We start from the raw sequence: 20,206 nt of genomic DNA, 5'->3' as shown, positions 1-20,206 counted from the left end.
TTCCAGACCCTTCTATATAGTGAGAAGGTGGGGAGGGGTATTACTCAGAAGGGTGGTGGGATTGGGTGATTGGCAGATAGCTGTGATGAGCCTGTTGACGACTCTTAACGACTGCAATAGGTCTTACAGGAAAAAGCAAGGGGTGAAAATGTGAAAAATGGCTTTGTCATGTATAATGAGATAAGAATCCAAGGTCTTTGTTCAGACCAGGTTTCTCCATGGTTTTAAGTTTGGTGATAAGTTGTAATTCAGCAGCTTCTCTTTCCAGTCTATTTCTGAAATTCCTTTGTAGTAAAACAGCTACTTTGAGATCTTCTGTTTCAGTGTATCTGAAGAAGTGTGCATGCACACGAAAGCTCATACCAAGAACTGACTTAGTTGGTCTTTAAGGTGCTACTGGAAGGAATTTTTTTTGTTTTAGCTGTTAGGATTGTCAATGCCTAAGAGCAAATTCAGTTGGGGGCGACGGTTATCAAGTAATAATGAGACAAACTTGTCTCAGTTGACTGGTAAAAGCTGTTGTGATTGGATAATAAATCTCAAGATTCGATACAAGATGATAGTACCGCAGAATGCGCTATGATATGATTTACTCAGAGATGGGATTCCTCAGGTTCTTCTGAACTGAGGTCCAGGTTCCCAGTTCTGTTTGGGTCTACATTTTTCTGTTATCATCAGTTAGGATTTCAACTTTACAAATTTAGAGAAGGTGCGGCATAGAGATGATTCGTGCGTGGTGCCCAGGGGATTAGGAAAAAACCTAAACTCAGTTGTAGGAGATCCCTGAACTGCAGCAATACAGCATAATATTTTTATCATGCCTGAATATTCTTCTGTAGTTAGTTCTACAATGAATATAATCCCATACTTATTTTGTTTCTGCTTGCTTAGGAAGATAAATTTTGCTCTCACTTTTTTAAAAAATATAGTTTTGTTCTGCTTCTCTCCTAGAATATGAAGTGACTGCAAGTATAAAATTAAAAATGAATTCAATTTGAGCCATATGGATGTACCTCATAGAGACCTGTCAAATATACAGTTAAGCTTATCTTAGGGCTCATTCCAGGTCCGTGTCTGAGCATTTCTTCTTCATCTTCTGCCGCTATCATCTCTGGGAAAGTCTGCATTTTACTGCTGAATCAGAGCAAACAGCAATCAGGTTTCCGGCGGGCTGCCAACAGGAAGCAGCAAGGCAAAAAAGAAAAATCTGCTTGGACACAGACCTGGAAATCCTGGACCTGTGCCTAGAAAGGGCGACACAAAAGGAAGTGTGGATGAACTCTAATGGTAAAGCGTGTTCTCCATAAAATGAGAGTGCGTGTTGCAGTGTGGGCCGCCAAGCCAGCCCTCTGTTGCCAGGCAGGTTAATGGGTATTGCTTGGTGCAACGATTGGCTGACTGGGTTGCTGGGGCAAATTGCATGTAACAAATTGGGTGGGAGGGACCATAGTCTTTAAATATTGAGGCACTCTGCCTTTTGCTTTCTCTTTCGCAGAGTGCATCGGATCACCCACCCGCCTGCCCTGTGTTCCGGTTGACCTTGCTTTGCCTGTCATGGGGTCGTCTGCCTTGGGGCAGGGGCCTAGTAGGAATTTTGCTATTTGGCTGATTGGCTGGTGCCATTTGGTTTTTGCCTACTACTTAGCAATTCATCACAACTCGTAAGGTTGCGGTTAGGCATTGGTTATAAAAAGCTGGTGGAGGAGGGGTCAGGATAGGCTGGGCCTGCCCCTCCAATGGTGCTGGAAGGGAATTCTGTTAAAGGAATCCAGGGGCTTGCCACGATTTCGTCCAATCCCTGAAATGGGACCAGGGCCGGCAAGCCTTGGGGAGCTGGTTGGGTGAGCGGTGAGGGACTGACGCTCACCTCAACTGATCCCCAACATTGTCTTTTCCCTTCACTGCCTTCCGATGGAGTTCGGAATGTCAGTTCTGTCCTGGGCAGGGGGACAGATAGTCATAACCAATGTCTAAGCAACCACTCACAGATTTTGTATTTTAATAAAGTTGTGGCCAAAATAGTGCCCAAAACCTGAAACTAAAATTACGTGTGATTTGTGAATTATTTTTGAGGGGTGGCTTGGGGACCTCGACACGCAACTAGGAGAAACAAAAATATAATTTGTTATCTAGGTTTGAAATCTTGGTCATAAAGGAACCAGGCCAAGTAGTCTTCTCTCACATCTGCTTTCAGCTCCCTTAACTTGGTGAACCAAGTATGTTTTAAACTAAGGGAGAGTATTTATTTAGTTTTAGTAAAAGTGGGAATCAAGTGATAACTTTCCAATGGGCACTTGCTGATCTTAACCACGTCACCACCATGGACGCCATGCCAAGGGCATGGATTTCAGGTGGTAAACGCAGGGTTATTATTATTATTATTATTAATAGAATCTATATACCTGCTGAGTTAAGATGTTCTCTGAAAAGCCCTGGGCAAATCTCAAACTCTCTGCTTAATCTACTTACAGAAGTATTAGAAGACTAAAGTTCTTCCTAGGAAAGACTAAATGCAAACAACAGAAAATGAATCAGAAAGGCAAAAAAACACTGGAAAAACCCCACCCAGCCCAAAACTCAACACCCACCCCAGCACAACTACCCAACTGCAGGCTTAAGATGCCAGTGGAGACTGCATTGCATATGAGCCTGAAATGAATGTCTCATTGGAGATTGTTTTTCATTTCGCAAGTTTCAATTGTTGTTTTTAAGCAACAGTGCAATGCCTTGTTTTGCAGGGCAAATGATTGTGCAGAGTAAAATTGTGCAGGGTAAAATGATTGTGCAGAGTGATATATATGCGGATAGGGAGGGAGCAATTCGGGCAGGGGTGTGCCGAAATCTCTCCCATGCTTAGCCAACTTGCCATGGGACAATGACTTAAGGCCTCCCGGAGACCCAGTTTACTAGCACACCCTCTTTTTTAAAAATAATAATAATAATAATTTTTATTACATTTTCCATTTTAACAATCCAATCAAATCACATTAAGTATTTCAAATTATATGAATACATATCACATAGTCCAAATATTCTGCCAAATTATAATTTTTTTGTTGGGGCTTCCCATGCTTCAAGTTCAGTGGGGCTTTAATCATCTTATGTTTCTACTGCCTTGAGTTTCCAATAGTTCCTTCTTTAAATCTTCCTGTTGTTATCCTTCCTAGTTTACTGGCACACCCTCAACGCTCTCCCTTTGGGGGTCTCCCAGTGTTAGAACTCTAATATTGGTTAGTCCAGAACTTCAGAGAAGGTCGTAGGAAGGGAGGCTCTGACATCAGAGAGAGAGATCCAATCTGTACTAAGGCAACTCTCCTAGGGAATCACAGAACTGCACTTTTGGACATATCACATATACAGCCCAGCTCTGATTTGAAGGAACAAAATCACTTTCTGGCAAGGAATTGTCTTTTAGGGTAGAAAGTTGGAAGGCTGAGTATTGATGCATCTCTCACAAGTCGTTAAGCTGATAACAGGGCAAATGTGCAGGAACCTGAGGAACGATTACCATTAAGGCACTTCCCACAAACATTTCCTCACAAATCAATAGGCTGTCCCAGAGTCCATTTTCTACTTTGCCCTCCTCTTAATTAGCTATATAATCATGCACAAATGTTCTCAGAAAGTGGAATCCTTTACCTGTTGTTTCGACAGACTTTTGCTGAGGGGTAAAAGTCTGGTGCCAGTTTGTATAGCTGAAAGGTCAGGGTTTGACAAATACATTGTGTCCATCATATTTTCTGGCCTGTGGAAGGTGCAGGTGGCTCCTCTCCACAGTATTAGCACACCACGATTGCAGCAGAAACAGCATTTACAATTTGAATAGATCCCTTTGATATTGCAAGAAACTGTAAAGGTGGGGGTTTTGCAGTTTTACCTGATTCGTCCACTCTTAGTTTTTTACTACTGAGATTGTCAGTGCTGTCCTCATCAGACATTTCCATTTCTTCCTCCCGCCGGATTCCCATGAGCTGTTCACTGTGAGCATTCCTGAGTTCCTAAAAATGACAAAGACCCAAACCTCACTTGGTGAGTTATACTGGTTTCTTGGACAGCTCATCGATTATAAACAGGACAAGACCCTTAAAAAAAAAAGCACTGAAGAATTTAAAAGTGATTTAGATTGAGACACACACATTGATATGTGGTTTTAAGTGGTAATTTTTCATTTTGTCATTTTATGCTTTGTAGTGTGAAATGGCAGTCAGCTAATTTTATTGTTTTTCAAGAAGATATCAAAATGTTACACGAAACAATAATACATCTTAATATAAAAATCAATTATAACATAAACATATAAATACGTTTAAAGCACTTCAGTTAAATGATGAGTAAAAGCTATTTGAATAGTTTTCCTGCCACAAGTATATTGGGCACAAGCCAATCTCTTCAGAGTGACAGCTGATGGTCTGTGATGGGCATACACCAGGAGTGCCGTGGGAGGGAAAATTGCTCTATGCCAAATACAGTTTCAACTTTTGTTCGTTTGTTTGTGTGTTTGTATTGTGCCTGTTCATAGTAACTGACTTTGCTGTCCATCAAACCAAGGGTTCTGGGATTCTGCACCAGAAATCTTAGGATACTTGGCCAAATAACCAACAATCTGTTCTGAGTTATAAAAGAAGTTAAACAAGCACTGGTACCCAGAGTGGGAGAATTCCCACTACCTATTTAGTAAACTGTATCCTAGTCAAACTGTATTATAGTTAAAGCTATGGTTTTCCCAGTAGTGATGTATGGAAGTGAGAGCTGGACCATAAAGAAGGCTGATCGCCGAAGAATTGATGCTTTTGAATTCTGGTGCTGGAGGAGACTCTTGAGAGTCCCATGGACTGCAATAAGATCAAACCTATCCATTCTTAAGGCCCTGAGTGCTCACTGGAAGGGCAGATCCTGAAGCTGAGGCTGCAATACTTTGGCCACCTCATGAGAAGAGAAGACTCCCTGGAAAAGACCCTGATGTTGGGAAAGATGGAGGGCACAAGGAGAAGGGGACGACAGAGGACGAGATGGTTGGACAGTGTTCTCGAAGCTATGAACATGAGTTTGACCAAACTGCGGGAGGCAGTGGAAGACAGGAGTGCCTGGCGTGCTCTGGTCCATGGGGTCGCGAAGAGTCGGACACGACTAAACAACAACAACAACAACAACATCCTAGTCCTCCTGAAGCTTACAGACTTCAGATCCTTGGGATATTGTGGCAGTTACCAGATTCTGTGTTGAATACTATGGTCTTATTTGGTAGTTCTGAGCAGTGTGAAAGTTTCCATTATCTTTTGACAGAAGGTGCTCCAATAAGAGATACTGCCTCACCTATTTTGTATGCTCTCCATACTGCGGAAGCAGGATCCCACCTTCCACACAATGCATCTCTAAAATTTTGTCCGTATCAGACAGATTATAGTGCGCCGTAAGTAGAAAGATGGAGCCCCTAATCCTCTGCGGAAATGTGTGCATTTATGGAATAAATGTGAGGTTGAACAGCCAATATCGCTGAAAGGGGTTGGAATAAACGTGGGATTGATTGAGCAGAGATGTTGCTGGGAGGAAAGGCTGGCAGGGAATGCAGTCAGCAAATGTATGGCTTTAGAAAAGCTCAGATCACTTTTGTTCTCACAGAAAAGCATAAGAGCATGTGTAATGGCTGCCTTCCTTAACAGCAGCAAAAGGAATATTGAGGGAATTCTATTTTATCCTAATAATACTGTCAGGTGCAACACAAGGACGCAAGCCCAGTGATTAGTGTAGCGCTTTTCAGTCGGCAGACAGCTAATTTTTCTATCAACAAAGAGCCCAATTCCCACAGAGGTGGTCTGAAATCTTTGGAACAAGGAAGAGAAGTCACTTTCAGGGGATAAATGTTACCGAAAGAACATGCTATTTATTCCTTAATGAGAAGCTGAGAGAATTCTTCTGGGAGACGCACCCAGAGTTCATCAATAAATCTAACCCATTATAGTGAAAGGTGTGAGTAGTAATCACCGCAAAGGCTCGGACGTGGATTGATGCATGTTTTACATAAAAATACTTGGATGTTGCAGAATGTTTCTGGCCCTGTAAAAACAGAAAGTGGGGGGCCCAAGGAAGGGCTGGGCCAACTGTGGCCCTCCAGCATGGCCAATAGTCAAGGATGTTGTTCAGCTGCAGTCTAGCAATATCTGGAGGGCAGCAGCTTAACTATCTCTGCTGCGATGAACCACAGTTGTATTATAAGATGCACAAACAACAGTCAGAGAGAGTTGTGGAAGGGCCTTTAGGAATAACGCACCGATATCTGCATCGTGATAGGCATATTGTTAAAACGTATTCTTAAGAATGGATGTGACCGTCATAGGGAACCAGATTCGTTAAGTGCTGGATTCACATAACTGCTCAACGGATACTATGTGCCCAAGAGGAATCAGTCTAGTGAAAATATGAAGCTGTCTTTACACTTAGACAAGTGATCCACTTAGGCAGGGCTGCCTACTCTGACTGGCAACAACAAGTCTCAGACCATGGGCCTTTCTCAAATCTGCGGCCTATGAGCAGTTAAGTGGATATGAAGGGGAGTGAATATTTTGTATGCAAAGGTTTGCCCTATTCCCGAGTTATGAGCCCTCCCCAAGGGGTTAACAAAATGAAGCTACTTTGTCCTGAATGAGAAAAAATGCTCCGTCTAACCCTGTATTGTCTCCTCGGATGGCAGCAGCTTTCCAAAGTCTTATGTAAGGGTCATTGCTATTCAGAAATTATTTAACTAGAGATGCCAGGTTTTGAATCTGGAATTAGGTAAAGGTAAAGGGACCCCTGACCATTAGGTCCAGTCATGATCGACTCTGGGGTTGTGGTGCTCATCTCGTTTATTGGCCGAGGGAGCCACTTCTGGCAAACCAGAGCAGCGCACAGAAACGCCGTTTACCTTCCCGCTGGAGCAGTACCTATTTATCTACTTGCACTTTGACGTGCTTTCAAACTGCTAGGTTGGCAGGAGCAGGGACCGAACAACGGGAGTTCACCCCGTCGTGGGGATTCGAACCACCGACCTTCAGATCGGCAAGTCCTAGGCTCTGTGGTTTAACCCACAGCACCACCCGCGTCCCTGAACCTGGAATTACTTGCATGCAAATCATTTGCTCTACATCCCAGGTCAAAGGTATCCTGATAAACAGGTTGGCATTTCCCTGCCACTTAGCATGCTACTTTTACCACTGCTCAGTTTGTGATATGGTGTTTCGGGAAGGGACATACGACGTGTTGAAAGTATGTCCTTGAACCCTAATCAATGCCAGGAAAAAGTCCAATTAGGAGGTAATATATGCGATGAAGTTAGAACAAAAATAAGGAATTATTTAGTGCAGCCGAATACCAAAACAATATGTTAAAGGTAAAGGTAAAGGTACCCCTGCCCGTACGGGCCAGTCTTGACAGACTCTGGGGTTGTGCGCCCATCTCACTTAAGAGGCCAGGGGCCAGCGCTGTCCGGAGACACTTCTGGGTCACGTGGCCAGCGTGACATCGCTGCTCTGGCAAGCCAGAGCCGCACACGGAAACGCCGTTTACCTTCCCGCTGGTAAGCGGTCCCTATTTATCTACTTGCACCCGGAGGTGCTTTCGAACTGCTAGGTTGGCAGGCGCTGGGACCGAGCAGCGGGAGCGCACCCCGCCGCAGGGATTCGAACCGCCGACCTTTTGATCGGCAAGTCCTAGGCGCTGAGGCTTTAACCCACAGCGCCACCTTTGTCCCAATATGTTGGCATCACATAATTTGAGGTGCTGAATCGAGACCAATGAAGGTTAGTTCCAGATCCCCCTCTGGCCTTCTGGTTGGGTTGTCAGCTGGGAACCATGTCAATAATGGAACAGTTGGCCACCAGAGGACCACGAAACATTTATGACTAGAAGAAGGGAAAGCAAAATGAACAGGGTCTCCTCCGATACACCAGAAAGGCAGGAGTCACCTAAAAGAAACGTAAATATTGACTTGGAGAGATTGGCTGTGATGAAAAGATCCCACTGAGCAACTGGAAGGCAGGTTTGTTTGTTGGGTGAGGATCACCACCCCACCTTTCTTCAAACTCCCAGTGCCCTCTGAAAAGCAGAACGTCAGAGATCGCTTCAGAGCAGAAGATAAACTACCAGCTTCCCAAGCATGCAAACCCAGCGGCTTTCTGCTCATGCTGTGGGATGTTTGGATCCAAACCACGGGCTCCTCCTAAAGTGGTATTCCCGCCCCCCAAACTCTGTATTGCTTTCAGATAACACAGCAACAAAAGACAGGAGAATCATCATTGTTAACTAAGCAAAGATGTTTTGTAGATTTACATTACTAGAAAGACTTTTTCAGTGAATTCTGCAGCATGAAAAATTCAGATGCGAACAAATTAATTCCCTCTTGAATATTGCCAATGCAGCTAATATGTAAAACAAACAAACTTCGTAGTTTATATATCTGTGGCAGATTAGAAAAGCAACAACTAGCAGCTTCCAGATTAACAAAATCTGATGCCATTGTTGCCCCTTGTATGAATTCTTAGTGCTACCCTTGCTAATAAATCAAGGCTACCATTATATATGAAGGACCCCATTATGAGGAATCCATTTGATATGCACCATAACAGCAGAGATAATAAGGGATTCGTTTATTCATTCGTTTGTTGCATCCACTGTTCAATTTAGCATTTGTTAATGGGCACTTAAAATGTTACCCAAATGATTTAGATCACAGCATAATTTTATTCCTTTTCAAGCTATAAACATGCAACACTTCTTTTGCAAATATATTATAAAATAATTAAATAAACGCATCTTACCTTCTAAACTTTTTTGTTGTTAGGCAAGGAAACATTAAGAGGACTGTGATGTTAATAACTGACATGCTGAACTAACAGAGTGCTAAGCAAATTGATGTATACTAGTCAAAAGATTTAAAGGAGAAGAAACAAACATTGTGGTACTTACTTTACCAAAAAAAAGTCTCATAGCGTTCTATACTGAATTTAAAGCAAAAAAAGCATGACCATTTAAACAAAGTTTGGTGACAGTGCTGTTTGCTCACAATAGTTCCAGATTTCTTATCCTCTGAAAATACATTTCTACAGGGGACAGAATCACTTTTGCAGTCCTATGTTTATTTGACAGTTATAGTTCAATGGTGCACATCGTTGAACAGGTAAGTTACATTTTTAAACTGAAGACCGTCTTCCTTTCAACAAAGGTGTGAACGTTCTGTGCATGGCTCTCTGTGTGAATGCAGATACGGTCTTTAATTCTTCAATTAATGCCAAGGTTCAATGGGAGACCCACTCATTTCTGTGGCTTTTGGTTTCAGAAAAAAATATGCTTAGTCTTACTCCATATGATTTTAGTTCGTCTACTTCCCACCCACCCCCCATGAGCAGCCATGCTGCACGTGAACTTGGGTTTCAATAACAAATCATTCTGTACCTACGGGGCCGCCTCTCCTGGTATGCCCTGCAGAGGATCTTAAGGTCCATAAATAACAACACTTTGGAGGTCCCAAGCCTCAAGGAGGTTAGATTGGTTTCAACTAGGGCCAGGGCCTTTTCAGCACTGGCCCCGACGTGGTGGAATGCTCTGTCACAAGAGACTAGGGCCCTGCAGGATTTGACATCTTTCTGCAGGGCATGCAAGACGGAGCTGTTACGCCTGGCCTTCGACTTAAGCCTCACTTTGACCTCTTATATGGGATTTGGTATATAAATTTTTCCTTGCCTTTTTTGCTGGCCCATGTAGGCTTGGATGAATATCTGATGCTTCCTCCCGTTATGGTCTTGATTTACGGGCTACTAGTAAAACGAGGCTGCATTTTAAGCTGTATTTTAGGCCGTATTTTAATTAACTGTTTGTTGTTGTTGTTTCTATTAGGTTTTATTGTAATTCATATTTGGTGTTAGCCGTCCTGAGCCCGGCCCTGACCAGGGAGGGCGGGGTATAATAATAATAATAATAATAATAATAATAATAATAATAATAATAATAATAATAATTTAGTATAGGGGACGAGAGAGACAAAAACTCAGGTGCCCAGTACACATTGGCACCAAAACATTTGGCCTGGTGAATAGGGTGGTCACCTCTTGCCATTCTGGTACCAAGGGAAGGGTCAGGATGTGGATTCAGTGTGTGCCCAGGCAGATTCCACTCCCAAGGCAAAGCCCGGATGCACCCAGAAAACACTTTCTGAAGATGCATAGTTGTCCCATGTCCCTTAAAACCCCCTACCTCCGAGCAACAACCAGTCACACATGATTCCAAGCCCCTGCAGATCACAGCATGAGCCAGATTACCTCAGAAAGCAGGAAACAACCTGTGTGCTAAGAATGTTGTGTAAGAAACTGAAGCCATGTTTGCCTGAACGTGCAACTGCTTAAAGTGAGGTCGTGGGCATGAGCACGGAACGAGTGCCACCCGCCAGCATCCCTGTGCATGTTTAGCCTGACCTTCCCATGATCAACTGGAAAGAGCTGCAGGAGGGTTTTACTTAGGTTCTGTTGAATGCAAGTAGAACCCTCCAAATGATAGGAGGGTTCACTGGGGCCCACAATCATGTGGAGGATTCTACTTGCTTTCAAGCTGAGACCTTTCCCGCTCAACATAGGGACTGGGTGGGTAGAGTTGACACACCTGGGGGTATTGAGGAGGGAGCTTCTGTGTGTGTCTTCGCCCTCATCCCTATTTTTAAGCACTGTGGTTTGTGTTGGGCCACATATGCATGATAGGTTCAAGGACCTAGGCCCTCTCTAAGAGCAACGGAGGAAACAGACACTTTTGCTCACCTGCTGTTTCTCTCACTTTATCCTCCCATACATAATCTTGTATGAAGATTACACATCATTTCATACAAAGCAAGTCCCAGGTGACCCGAGCTGAGAAGGTATCCTGACATGATACCAGACACTGGGTCCTCGGAGGACCAACCAGACACTCTGCAGGTCAAGGACCCTGAAGAGCAAGCGGCGTCCCTGGAAACCAGTGCTGAGATCCCTTTGAGGGGCCCTCTAGCAAGAGACCTTTCTGAAGAATAGAGAAGGTCTTTGGTGGTGCCACCCCTTAGACCCTGAGAAGACTAGCAACAAAAATCCTGGGCCAAGGCCAAAGAACAACAACACAGCATGTGCCTACAGACCCAGAGTATTTCTGTGGCTTATGAATAAGAAACCCCCGAAACTCCTTCACTACCAACCATTGTGGTTAGGTTGTGGTCAAGGGGTGAAGAGTACAGAGGGTCTCCTTCCAGAGCCTCTCATTTTCTGGAAATAACAGGAGTTTCTGGCTCTTGGTGCTAGCTTTCGTACCTTACTGGAACTCCCTTGCCTCTGGTTCACACTTTCAATCTAGACTGATTCTCTTGGCTTGTCTAAACTGTGCCCTGCCTTTACCCCCTGCTCTCCTGGTTGGTGTTTTGCTAAGAGGGTTGTACCTCTTCTCACTAGTCCCTAAGAGCATCCCCTGGAGTGTGGCAGAATGACCCTCCTCTTTCCAAGCCTTGCCATAGAGATTAATCTGTCCAAAATCGGAAGGCTTTCTACAATTCCTCTGTTGCTAACTGTCAAGCTGTATTCCCCCACAACTAATGGTTACTGCTCATCCAAGGGCAGGTGAGAAGGCAGTTATGTTAGGGTTGCCAGATGTCCCCGGTTGCCGGGGACAGTCCCCGGATTTGCAAATCTGTCCCCGGACAAATTCCGTCCCAGGAATGTCCCCAGAATTGCAAATCTGTCCCCGGGAAATGTGGCAGCGGCAGTCTCAGCAGTCCGGAGCCAGCCTGGTAGTGCAGTTGGCTCTGGCTGGCTTCAGGAGCTGCTTGCTGCTGCCGCCACTGCCGAAGGGGAACCGGGGACGTCCGGCGGTACAGATCTCCTTCCCCTTTTGTTTTGACAGATTGGAGGAGGCTTGGAAGTCGTGGCTGGGTGGCCGTTGCCCAGGAGGTGTGCAGGGCACACGGTTTCTCTGCCAGGCAAGGTGCAAAGCCCTTCTTTTGCACCCTGTGAAACATAAATGCACAGAGTTTTTAAAAAATGGGGCGGCGGCCACCCGCCCGCGACTCCTGAGCCTCCTTCAATCAGTCAAAACAAAGGGGGAAGAGGGAAGAGATTGGGGGAGGCTCGGGAGTCGCGGGCGGGTGGCCGTTAAAAAAACTCTGCGCATTTATGTTTCACAGGGTGCGAAAGAAGGGCTTTGCACCTTTATACAATATGCATGTGTGCTTGGGCCCAGTGTCTTTTGCCTCACCATCTTCACTACTCACTCCCTGCTGCTACTCAGCTTCAAAAAAAAAAAAAAAAAAAAAGTGTCCCCGGATTCATTGAAAAGAATCTGGTAACCATAAGTTATGTGCTGTGTTGAGATGATGTCATCTGCAGGGTTTTGACTCAAGGAGAGCAGGGTTGGGCAAAGGTAAAGCGAGTAAAGGCAGCCAGCTGGTGTGACTTCTCCTTCTCACCCATTTGCTGCCTATCCTCTCTCTTTACTACCTTAAGCATGCTTGCTGCTCAGGTATCTGTATCCTTGCCATGATGCTACTCTTGGGAGAAGCCCAAGAAGACAATGAGCAGACAGGCCAACCAGCTGAATTTTACTTTAGTGAGCTAGTGCTATGAACAGCCTCTATTTCTGTGTATGGTTCTACCCAGTTTGCAGGTGTTTAATTAATTAATTGATTAGGAAAACTAACTTTAATTAGTTAGGAAAATTAGCTCTACCTTCTGGGACAGAGGAAGCTCCCCCAAACCAGTCAGCATTTTTTTTTCAACCCTGCTTGAAAACGGTAGTTGAGTTGTTGCAGAGAAAAGGAAGCCGGTCTCTCCTATTACCTGGATGCTAGAAAATCTTGTTGCTTTCTAAGTTTGGCAAAAAAAACAAAAACCAAAAACCCCGCCACAAAATATTTTAATGCAACCTTGCCAGGCTGCTTCTTAAAGAAACAAAGTTTGGAATTTTCTATAGTATTAGGGCTGTGGGTGAACCTAAAATAGCCCATTAGGTTGTGGCCAATGCAAATGATTTATTTTTATTTTGTCAGAAAATAAATGGGAGGTGGTGGGTCCTGTCAGGGAACTGCCATCGGAATGGGGGAGGGAGGCAGAGAGATACAGAGAGCCTCCAGTGATTTTGAGAAGCAGCTCCTCGTCTGGCAGTGGAGAAAGCCACACCTTCCCTGGAGCTGAGGGCGAGAGGGGTAGCCAGGTGAAGGGCCAGGAGACACACACGCTGCTTCCATCACCCTGCTTGCACAGAGGGGTGAAACGTAAGGAGGGGAGGCAGAAATTTGGGGTGTCTAAGTTCTTATGCTGGGGGGGGGGACCGGAAAGGGGCACTCCCGGAATCTGCAAGTGACTGAGACAGACATAAACTTTTGGGGTTTGCACTGTAAATAGTTTGCACCAATAAAACCTGTAAAATACAGGTCAGGGTTCTACCTGGTTACTCAAGAGCAACCACCCCCAGACCTGACAGGTCCTTCGTTTTGTCTTAGCTAATTATTAAGAAATCTGGATATATCTCAACAGGAAAACCATTTTAATATGGAAAGTAATGAAAAATGAGAAAACTGTTTTGTCACAACACTTTTCAGTAATAGAATAAAATTTCAATATACCTGTAAATTATGGGCAGAGATAAAGCAATAATTTTAAAGTGGCCTGGCTAATTCCATCATTTCAGTGTTTTGGTATGGTAAATATGCTCCTCCAGGCAGTTCAGGCTTCTTGGAGGAAATAAAACTGTAGTTTTATTTCAACTTACATCATTACAGAGGTGAATGGGACCCACAGATACTCTCTCAAGAGGTTGTATAGCCAGTTCTTAATTACTTTTCTCTAAAATTGCAGCAATTAGATATTGCTGAATGCAACACAACCAACTGCAGACAAACTTGCTTCCCCACTTGCTTTAGTCCAGGCTATGGGATGATGGATAAAAGAGAAGAAATTCACCCACCTCAGAGTGCTTTCGCCAAATGTCTATGTTCTTGCGCTGAGCTTTCGAGAAATGGTCCCAAGCTTTTTGTCTGGTGGAGGCGTTGAAAACGGCCACAATCTGCTCAACTTTGGTGAACAAGGAAGTCAAACAAGACAAGCAATTTATGTTGTGAGCACTAGAGAAAGGCAAAATCAAAGACACTAGGAGTCTATGGATGATGTCACTGCTGATACGACATCACCGATATCCATCCAATCAAGTGTCTTCCTGTACTTACATTTCAGAATTGTTGGAGATGTCTCCCTTCATGTCTGTCTCCATAACTTAAGTCTACACAAATTGTACACAGATTACTGAAAGATAAGCATGCATTTTCTCTGACTATACTCTAAACAGATGTTGTCCAGGCTGCCGCCTGAGCCTAGGCCACAGAAACCACCTCGTGACATTACCTCTCACCTGGATGTTACCTGTCCATTTAAAGAATAGCTTCTCACTTTTTGTGAGCATCACAGGAACCAAAGTGATCATTCCACACAACGAAGCTGCACAATGCAGGCACTGTGAGTTAGATTTAGGGATACACAGATCCATTAAGAGTTAAACGTGAGGGATATTTGCAGACACAGGGACAGCAGAGCTTTCAAATCATATTTTAATTTTCCAGAGGAGAAACGCTGTGACTGCCAAGCAAATGTGCTGCTGCAAATCAAATTCTGGAATGTCAAACCTGACAACCGGGGGAGCGAAATGATCTCACGGACAAAACTGTGAGTTGCCCTGGGACTTTGGAAGTGAGGTGAAAGACACTCTGGCTTCTACCACCAACCGGGGAAGTTGCATACCTCCTTCTTCCAGGAAGAACATTATAGCAATAGGCAGACTACCTGTAGCTGCAGCCATTGGTCAAATGACTCCCCATCTGCTGCAGCCAGAAAGAAGGCTCAGCTCCAATTGTCAGTTGCCTGGAGCTGCAGGGAAGCACAGTCTGACCAGGGCATGGAGTGCTCCTGGGAGACTTAAACCCCTGTTTCCCAAGAAGAACACTAGTAGCAAGGGGGAGACCAACCTGGCTCTATCCATTGGCCAGAGAAGAAGCAGAAATTCCTGCTCACCCCTTCCCAACAGGTGGGCAGAGTTTGTGGCACCAAGTGGAGCCACCTGGCCGGGTGCCACCCACCAGGTAACTGCGGGCTTGGCTAACCCCTGGATGGCAGGCCAATGGGCTGCCGGTGGGGGTGTGGCCTGGGAGTACATTTTGGGTCTCTTCCTTTGTAGGGGGGAGGGGCAGGGGGAGGGGCCGCAAGGACAGGGTTAGTGTGGGGCCTGCAAATATGCTCTGCTCCAGTTGCCAGTTGTCACTGGGACTACAGAGCTGAAGAGAAGTCTGGCCTCATCCACTGGTCAGGAACTGGTGTTGCTGAGTAGCTTTTAACTTTGCTGCAATGTGTTGCAAGCAGTCTAGGAGATAATTTGATTGCAACACGGAGTAAAAATAAAGCAAATAAAACAAAAAAGCAACACTTTTCAGTGTTTGGTACAGTGCATTTAGCTGCTTTAGTGGCCTGTATTTATTTCACAGCTTTATTGACTTAAACTGAAAGTATAGGGAAATATGGAAAGGTTGGCATTAAGGGATCTAGCTTATTAATAAGGAGATTTAGATTCCAGACATAATTCTGTTTTCTCTATCATAAGTGCAAAGAGCACTAAACTTAATCAACAATCTGTGTGTAATTAATTAGTGACAGAAGATTCAAGCAGAAAATATTCCTGAAGATGCAAGGAAATGACATTCTACCATTTTCCGACCGAAAATGTACAAGTTGGAACATTATGATTCTTCTACTGAAACTCTTGAACTTTGAAGTTTCTGATTATGAAAATGGCTGAGAGCTCTTTTCTACAGGTGTTAGAATTAATTATAAATACTTCTGTGATCACTCAAAGATTTCAATGCATGAAAATAGAAAAATAAAATACTGCAGTATTTTAATTACCATAGACAGATGGTTGTTTTTCCATGTTTGCCCTGAAGAGAGTTGCTTGGCAACATGTCGTGGCCAAACTTCTGGTTGTGAAAAAATATGCAATTTTTTCTAATGAAACCAGAATAGTCATCTGCTGAAAAGACAACCCACTAATTCTCAGCTCTGCAGAGAGCAATTTTTAATGCAAATGTTAGTGAGTTCCACTATCTGTGAGAAGTAACTACAAATAGTATTGACCCCACACTATGGAGCTGAATTTAAAACTAGATACCTTGCTTTACCTTATAGAAATGTGCAATTCAACCCATGCCTCAGGCACTAGACCAAAAGAATTTCATTTCCCCCAATTTTTCATATATTAGAATAAATCAACCACAAATCAAACCTTATACAGAATTTTTCAAAAAAATAAAATCATGTGAAAAGGAATTCATTTATGATACATTTTGTCAAATATGAAGTGTGAATCTAAATGCTGAACAAGCATAAGATTACATGTGCTTCCACCCGCACATCTAAGAGGAATGGCCTCTTAGAAGTGAGCCCTACTGACTTCAATGAGACTTGCTACATGGAAGCAGCCCGTTGGGTCTCACAGAATTGTGTATGGAACTTAAGCAATGTCTTTCACAACCTGGTTTGGAATTGCCTTCAGGCATGTCAAACATGTTACATGAAACTCAGTGAAGCAAGAGTTTACTGGGAGTCATTCTGGACTCATAGCTGTCCATGGAGGCACAGGTCAAATCCGTGTCCAGGGCAGCTGTTTACCAGCTCCATCTGGTACCCTATCTGCCTGCGGACTGCCTCGCCAGAGTGGTGCATGCTCTAGTTATCTCCCGCTTGGACTACTGCAATGTGCTCTATGTGGGGCTACCTTTGAAGGTGACCCAGAAACTAATCCAGAATGCGGCAGCTAGACTGGTGACTGGGATCGGCCACCGAGGCCATATAACACCGGTCTTGAAAGACCTACATTGGCTCCCAGTACGTTTCCGAGCACAATTCAAAGTGTTGGTGCTGACCTTTAAAGCCCTAAACGGCCTCGGTCCAGTATATCTGAAGGATCGTCTCCTCCCCCATCGTTCTGCCCGGACAATGAGGTCCAGCTCTGAGGGCCTTCTGGTGGTTCCCTCACTGCGAGAAGCCAAGTTACAGGGAACCAGGCAGAGGGCCTTCTCAGTAGTGGCGCCCTCCCTGTGGAACGCCCTCCCACCAGATGTCAAAGAGAAGAACAACTACCAGACTTTTAGAAGACATCTGAAGGCAGCCCTGTTGAGGGAAGCATTTAATGTTTGATGTATTACAGTATTTTAATATTTTTTTGGAAGCCGCCCAGAGTGGCTGGGGAAGCCCAGCTAGATGGGCGGGGTAATAATAATAATAATAATAATAATAATAATAATAATAATTAGCTCTCTGATTTGGAGAATGATCAATTTCAAGGTCTGTAGCTGCGTCTAGCACCTTGCCAATGTTACCTGTTGGTGTTGAGGGCACAAACTAACCAGAATGGCTTATGACCAAGCTTGACCTCTACCCAATGCACGGCTCCACCCTCCCAGCCAGTGTAAACATTGGTAGAATCACCTCCAATGGCCTACAGGTGCTTATCAATGCCCTTCTTCATGAAATCTACAAGATTATTGGCAATAACGTCTGATGGTTTTTCTCTCTTTGAGCCTTTCTCTAGAGCAGCCTTTCTCAACCTGCGGTTCCCCAGATGTTGTTGGACTACAACTCCCATCACCCCTAGCTAGAAAGGCCAGAGCTCAGAGATGATGGGAGTTGGAGTCCAACAATATTTGGGGACCCACAGGTTGAGAATCGCTGCTCTAGAGGGAAGAGGTAGAGAGAGGTATCTTCCACCTGGCTCACAGCACACAGAACAATGATGTTCTGAGATGATGTGCAGTCATCAAAGAAGATGCTGTCAACTTCACGCTTCTGACAAAGATCATCAAAGTCTTGATCCAGGGGTATCATAACTTTTTCTTGACTTTATTGTGATCAGCTACAAGTCTCTTGCCTTCTTCAGTGATCAAGCCAGCATCCATAAAAGAGGCTGTGATGACGGCAGCTGTAGCACAGAGGCCAACGCTATATCTGATGTTCTGCACAGCAACATTATGTATTTCTATTGTGCTTGCCTTTTTATGGAAGGCGTTCTTGGTTTTCCTAATGCCAATTCATAACTTCCATCATTTCCATCTTGGGCATCAGCTATTTGTTCTCCATTTTTCAGCAGCATAGAAAATTATTTCATTTGATGGCACTGAAGCATCCTGCTTGCTTCCTTCTCTGCTTACATTCAGAAAACCACCTTCTCCCGTCTTCTTGACGTTTGTGCTTTTTGACTTGTCTATTACACTCAGGCAGGTCTGGCAAGCCAATCTGATGTGGTCCAGTAGAAACTGTCTTCTGGCCTTCAGTGAAAGCAAGTTCGTGTGTGTGTGTGTGTGTTTGTGTGTGTTTGTAATATGCAATTTAATATAAAATATGCATAATATATAAAAATAAAAAGTATTAATATTTAAAATAACTGCAGGTACTTGGCAATCGTTTCTAATGATTTTTATGCAATTTTACAAAAAAAATTCATGAACAAGTTTAAAATTATTAGAAATTCCACAAAAATGTTTAAAAGTCAGTATTTTTATGTAGTTCTTTACCAGCCAAAACTAAATTATATTAATTTAACAAAAAAATACTTTGAAATCCCAAGTCAAGTTACAACGCTTTGGCACCTCTCCTTTTTGGAAATTGAAAACTGAAAAATTCAACATGCCCCAGTGTAACAGAACTATCTCATTTGCACTGAGATTCGGAGAGTGTTGGAAATCACGCAAAAGGCTCTTACAGCTGAAAGAAAATCCCTGCAGCAACCGAAAGTGAAGGAGGTGGAGTCCTATGCTGAGGCTTGATTGCAATGAACAGGGGAAGAGACTTACTATTTCTTGTGCTCTGCAAATTTCACTGCCAGTGACAGCCTGTTGGGGGCTGCAGAGTGTCCTTACCAGCACCGACACCTGGTTTAAAGATCATACTAATGCAAACAGAGGCATTAGTCCTGCCTCCATGTAATTTTAATGTGTTTCCCTCTCCGCCACCTCTGCAAGGGCCAATGTTGTTGGCAGTGTTAAACTGGGCCTTTTCTAAACTGGGCCTTTTCTAGTGGTGGGCATTTTCTAAAGCAGGGGTCAGCAACCTTTTTTAGCCGTGGGCAGGTCCACCATCCCTCAGACCATGTGGGGGGGGGCAGACTATATTTTGAAGGGAGGGCAAAGAACGAATTCCTATGCCCCACAAATAACCCAGAGATGCATTTTAAATAAAAGGACACATTCTACTCAGGTAAAAACACACTGATTCCTGGACTGTCCGCGGGCCAAATTTAGAAGGCAATTGGGCCGCATCTGGCCCCCGGGCCTTAGGTTGCCTAGCCCTGCTCTAAAGGTTTGGCAGGATGGTAGTTGAGCCTTGCAGGAAGGTACCATGTACTGATGGCTTCACAACATGATATCGACCGGAGCATGAAGGAACGGAACCGCTCAAGCATTTTGTGTTTGTTTTCACTTCTAAAATCAGATTACACTATTTTCTGATATTGCTTCGGATACATCCACAGCGAGAGGAATGCTGGCAAATATGACAAATAATCAGAGATCACCGAATGAACGCATTTGCAGCCTTCTCACGTGGATCCCCCAAGACTGCCGGAAAAAGGCTGCCTCTTATGTTACTGCCTAAGATTTTTGCAAAATGCCCACCATGTTACAGAGAATGCTTTTTATAGAACACCCTGCACATCAGTGCTGGGTTGAAAGGGTCTATATCATTATGATTTATTTTCTGTTCTAAAGACCACTTTGATCTCTAGCAGCTGTTTCAGTTCCAAGCATATCAGAACAATAGCAATATGTGATTTTAATGAAGAACTTCACACAAGGATAAGGAGGAATGAAAAGTTTAAGCAGTTTGCGAGACGTCAGGGTTCAGCCATGCCCTGACTGAGATAAGAGATTGGACACCTTAGTAGATGTCTTGAGGGAACTGCAGACTTTGGCATCTCCCCTGCATTTTAAATGCACACATCACGGCATCGATGCATTACTTTATTAGCATTTCGCCGTCATGTTGCCAATAAAGCCATCAAGCCTAAAAGAGAAAAAATGGATTCCCCTCGCTCGTTTCCTCAAGTCTTGCTTCACAAGCTGGATTGTGACTCACAGAATATATTGTGTTATGAGGGGGGAAACTGGCATATTTGAAGGAAGCAACACCCGTCTTGA

General features: G+C 44.0%; 1 protein-coding gene across 8 annotated transcripts in view; it reads right to left on the bottom strand.

Moving 5' to 3' along the window:
• Window positions 1–20,206, bottom strand: part of ENOX1 (ecto-NOX disulfide-thiol exchanger 1) — a 288,744-nt gene that overhangs the window by 52,722 nt on the left and 215,816 nt on the right. For 7 of the 8 annotated variants that reach the window (XM_079983576.1, XM_079983580.1, XM_079983582.1 and 4 more), the window contains 2 exons: window positions 13,942–14,048; window positions 3,878–3,998 (listed from right to left, as the gene is read on the bottom strand). The exons of the other annotated variant lie outside the window; for it this stretch is intronic. In XM_079983576.1, the coding sequence (XP_079839702.1) occupies window positions 3,878–3,998; window positions 13,942–14,048 (228 nt within the window). The remainder of the gene's footprint in view (window positions 1–3,877; window positions 3,999–13,941; window positions 14,049–20,206) is intronic. 8 annotated transcript variants of the gene reach the window in all.

Source organism: Podarcis cretensis (genome assembly GCF_951804945.1).
Source record: "Podarcis cretensis genome assembly, chromosome: 7".
Lineage (NCBI taxonomy): Eukaryota > Metazoa > Chordata > Lepidosauria > Squamata > Lacertidae > Podarcis > Podarcis cretensis.
The sequence above is the reverse complement of the archived record's forward strand: the minus strand, read 5'-3'. Positions and strand labels throughout refer to the sequence as shown.